The sequence below is a fragment of the Nematolebias whitei genome, chromosome 20 (assembly GCF_014905685.2).
Source record: "Nematolebias whitei isolate Nwh7 chromosome 20, NemWhi1, whole genome shotgun sequence".
Classification (NCBI taxonomy): Eukaryota; Metazoa; Chordata; class Actinopteri; order Cyprinodontiformes; family Rivulidae; genus Nematolebias; species Nematolebias whitei.
Window position 1 is genome coordinate 6,310,073 of NC_056517.1, and position 4,741 is coordinate 6,314,813.

The window sequence follows — 4,741 nt, forward strand, 5'->3', positions numbered from 1 at the left end:
TACTACCGAGCGTACCGAGGAAAAGCTGGGTTCGAATGGAGAGTGTCGGTTCTGGTCAACACTCCCCCTCACACACCATCTTTTACTCCCTTTAAACTTCATTTCCATCTTTAAATTCTTCTCTCAAGTAGAAATCCTTCCAGATAATTTAGAAATGTCTGTGTAAAGTGCTCATCCACCGCCGTGTGGATAATTGATCATAATTGTACAGTTTTCATTAATGTCTGTGGTGAAGCAACGGAAAATCATTGTTACTGTTTTACAGTTAATAAAATTGGCTCTATTTCCGGTATATTTGATAGTTCCTGATTGGTCAATATCAACCAGACAGGGGTGTGGTTTGTGACGTAAGAGGTTACTAGAAGTCAGAAAACAGCAAGAATTGTTATGGAACAGATTAAACTGTTCTCAGAGACAGAGAGAGTTTTGTTTTGGCGAGTTTTAGAAACAGGTGCCAACTCCTCCGTTGACGTCTGAGAGGATGTAAACAAGACAGTTGTTCCAACACATGTCTGCTTCGACTCCTGACCTTGGAAAATGCACACTTGCTCATTCAAAGACAGAAATCAGAAAATGCATAAAAATCTGTAACAGGCCTTAACATGAATTCTACTTTGCATAAGCAACTAAAAAATCATTGTTACTGTTTTACAGTTAATAAAATTGATTAGTTCACTGTAACATCTAAAATGTTTGAACTAAAACACTTTGATTATCAAACATTTGTAAAACAGGAATGATAATAGAAAAGAGAGTGTTCTTTCACTTGAATTTTCAAGAAAGAAAGTCTCAGGATGGGTGAACCTGTATTTCTGGATTCAAATCAATGAAATGACAGTTTCTGTCCCACAAGGTTCTTAAGGTCAAGGGTTTTGACCTTAGGCTTAGTTTTGACATCAGGTTAAGTTCACTACAGTACCGAGCCTCAAAATTACACCTGATCCAAGCAGAACTGGACTATAGGACAGCCTTGGACATCTGCCGCCAGGAGCAAGGAGAGCCACACCCACAGACTCTTGTCCTGATGAGCGATCTGGCCACCATCTTGGACCTGCAGGGATGTCATGATGAAGCCCTGGTTCTCGTCCAGCAGGCAGTGGAGCTGAGCCAGTCTGTGAGATACCCAGACCATCACATGTTGCTGGGAAACATGGCTGGCATCCTACTGCACACAGGTCGACTGGAGGATTCAGTCCAGTTCTACCAAGAGGCCCTGGAACTGGCCCGGCAAGCTGGAGACCAGGAAGCTGTAGACAGGGTTCAAGAGGGACTGAAGGGGGTGAAGAAGAGGAAGAGGGAGATGGAGCCAGAGGGTGTAGCACAGTGACTGTGGGTGGCGTTTCTAAGATCCATGATCCAAATCAATTGGTTTTCTGTGATCCCGGCATCATTATGTGCTAGTATGTGAGATTTTTTTTTCATTATCACATTGTTGACCTTCAACCAGAGGTTAAAAGCATTTTAGGAATTTTTTTTTTTTTGCCCCCAAACCCTATGTGTTATTTTTCACCACTTTTTATTGTCTCTCCAAACAGGAATCACTTGTAAATGAGTCTTAAAGGCTCATTGTGACTTATCTGTTTAAATAAAGGTTGAATGAATGTTTGTTGGTCTGGATCTGAAAGTCCCACAATATCTTAGCCCTTCCATTCTCCACCACCCTTGATGGAGTCTCTCACTTGGACTTTTGGACCTGTAGTCCATACTTGCCACAGATTGTTATGTACACTATCCCTGTCACTTGGACATAGTTTGTGTTATTTGTTTATTATTTATTTATTTATTTATTTATTTTTACATTCAACACCCTTCTACATCATCATCATACATCCTGCTGTTATGTTCAGAATTATCTTGAAGGGGGGCAATTGCACAATCTGCATCTTGGGTTGTGTATGATTGTGATGAACTATTTTTTCTAAATATCACTGGATTCTGTTTTCTCATCTTCTTACATCTCATTCTCCCTTGAAAATTTTATTCCAAGGTGTTGGAAAGAAGGGTCTGACTGACTGTGGGGCCTTAAGACTCTTGCACAAAACAGTTATGTAAAATAGCTGCACAAACCAGTCCATTTTTAAGCTGTTCAAGAGCTTTTAGCTGGAAAAGATACATCAGAGGATGACCTTGTAAACTGGTCCATTAGTGAAGTAGATCAAGAGCCTTTAGTCACTAGAGACAAAATAAGACTTGCTACTAAGAATATCAAAAATGGAAAGGCTGTCGAATTGGACCAAATTCCTGCAGAAACACTTAAAGTTGACGAGAAAGAAATTATACATACAGAATGGCGAGATGGGGAATGGCTAGATGACTGGACCATATCAGGAGTGCTTGCTCAGGATGGGAGACTGCAAGGAAGTGAAGATTCAACTTGTCTGCTGGCTTCCTTAGATAGAGAACTTTACTAATTGGCTTTTCTATGTATGTAAATGTTCCTGTAAAGTTGGTGCTATATAAATAAATTGAATTGAAAATCATCACAATGCCCAAGGAGGCTGGCATTCAAAACTGAGCAAAGCACTGGACACTTAGCCTTAATATCCACACTTCAAAAGTTCTCCTAGAAGTCATTCGTCAACGCATCACACCAATTAATAAAAACAAGGTAGCCAATGAACAGTTTGGGTTCATCACAGGAGAAAGCACAATAGATGCATAACCTGCTTGAGAAAATTGCAGTAAAACAAACAGAAGAGCTGTGGTTGATGTATATAGATTATACAAGAGTATTTGATAATGTGAAGTAAAGAGATCTCTGGAAAATACTGATGGAGTTTGTTTTGCTGAAACATCTGGTCTGGCTCATACACGTGGTGTACAAGAATGCCAAGGGGACAGTTACAGTTGAAAAATAACTACAAAATTGAAACTTAATCATGCAGAAACAAAGGTTATGATAGTGAATGGTGAAGGACCAGTGTTGATAGAGGAGGAACCCTTTGAAGATGTTTGGAAGTTAACTTATCTTGGCTCTGTGATTCCCCTGACAACATCTCTCAAAATGAAATCAACATCCGACTAGCCCTTGCAACAGGAGCCACTTCTGATCTCATCATCTGGCGTTCCAAAAAAATCCCTCAGCCATTAAGGATCAAGTTGGCAATATCGTTAATCTGGAGTATTGGTACTTATGTATGTGAGAGCTGAACTATTAGGAAAGTGGATGAAAGAAAGATAAACACTCTGGAAATGTGGATATGGAGGTGAATCCTGGATACAGTGCAAAACAAATGAATGGGTATGACAACAACTGAAGATCACAGAAAGATGTGGCCTGCTGCAATCAGTCGTACAAAGAAAGAAAGCCAAACATGGACATTGGAACAGACGTCTAGCAAGTCTAGTGCTCTATACCACTGAAGACGAAGCAGGAAGCACAAACAAGACAGGGCAAAGGAACATGAGCTCGATTGACAACATCTCCACCTTGATGGTAGAAAGGCTCCAAAAATCAAAGGAGGATGCACAACGATGCCAACAGCCATCAGGCTATAGCAACACATGACTTAGCCATTCTTAAATCACAGATGAAGCAAGCCGCATTCCTCTCAGATGTGAGCTTGGAGTAATGAAGTGGGTCAAGTGAAACAGAAAGAGGTGTGAAGCAGAACTCAGCTGGGCTAATGTGGAACACAACACATTAAATGTGTGTTGGATCTCTCCCTTGTGTCAGTCAAACAGTGATGTCATCAATCACTTTACTGAACCGAGGCACCACAGCTTACTTTTTCACGTCAGCCAGCCTGATTCTGCTACTACAACAGAGACACAACAGAGGTGGGCTGTCTTTGACTCCCCTCACCACTTCAGTATGTGTTCTGAATGGACAGAGGTGGCCAGAACATCTATCAGTCCCGGACTGAGGCATCTTGTGAATGTGCCTTTATATTCAGGAGATACAATTTGGCTTAATCTTGGTCATGAAACAGTGGCCCAAATAAAGAGCTCCTGGGATTTTGAATGTTCAGTCCTTATGTTTTGCGTATCTGAAGAATGTTTTGGACTGTATGGGAAAAATAGACGTGGGCAGCACGGTGGCGCAACTGGTAGAGCTGCTGCCTCTCAGCGAGCAGGTCCCTGGTTCAAACCCCGGTCCAGGGGCCTTTTCTGGGTGGAGTTTGCATGTTCTCTCCGTGCATGCGTGGGTTTTCTCCGGGTACTCTGGTTTCCTCCCACAGTCCAAAAACATGCATGTTAGGCTGATTGGTAACTCTAAATTGTCCCTAGGTGTGAGTGAGAGAGTGAATGGTTGTTTGTCTCGTTTGTCTCTATGTGGCCCTGTGATGGACTTGCGACCCATCCAGGGTGTACTCCGTCCCTCGCACAGTGATTGCTGGACATGGGCACCAGCGACCCCCGTGACCCAAAATGGAATAAGCGGGTAAAGAAAATGGATGGATGGATGGATGGATGGATGGATGGATGGATGGGAAAAATAGACAACTTTACATGAAAATGTATCTTGTCCTAGTGAAGATTTTAATTAGAGCTTGCCCATATTCCTCTTTACCTGCTTCCACCCTGCTGATTTGTGACATTTGTGATGTTGATGGAAGGTCAAATGGGATGACCGAGGGGAAAAAAAACAGCCATCTAGAGCATGCCAGTGGTATAGTCTAATTACCATTTTAATTAGACCACAATGTTGTTAACTCAGGGCCATCCTCAGAGCCATGTCTGGAACAGACTCATTACACTGACTGTTAGCCTTCCTTCGCCTTCCCGGAGATTTGTTACC

The 4,741-nt window shown here is 42.0% G+C and overlaps 1 protein-coding gene across 1 annotated transcript in view; it reads left to right on the plus strand.

Moving 5' to 3' along the window:
• LOC119426817 (tetratricopeptide repeat protein 19, mitochondrial-like) overlaps window positions 1–1,327 on the plus strand; it is an 8,024-nt gene extending 6,697 nt beyond the window's left edge. Inside the window, 1 exon segment of the mRNA XM_037694398.1 lies at window positions 924–1,327. Within this exon segment, the coding sequence (XP_037550326.1) occupies window positions 924–1,327 (404 nt within the window).
• The last annotated feature ends 3,414 nt before the right edge of the window (window positions 1,328–4,741 follow it).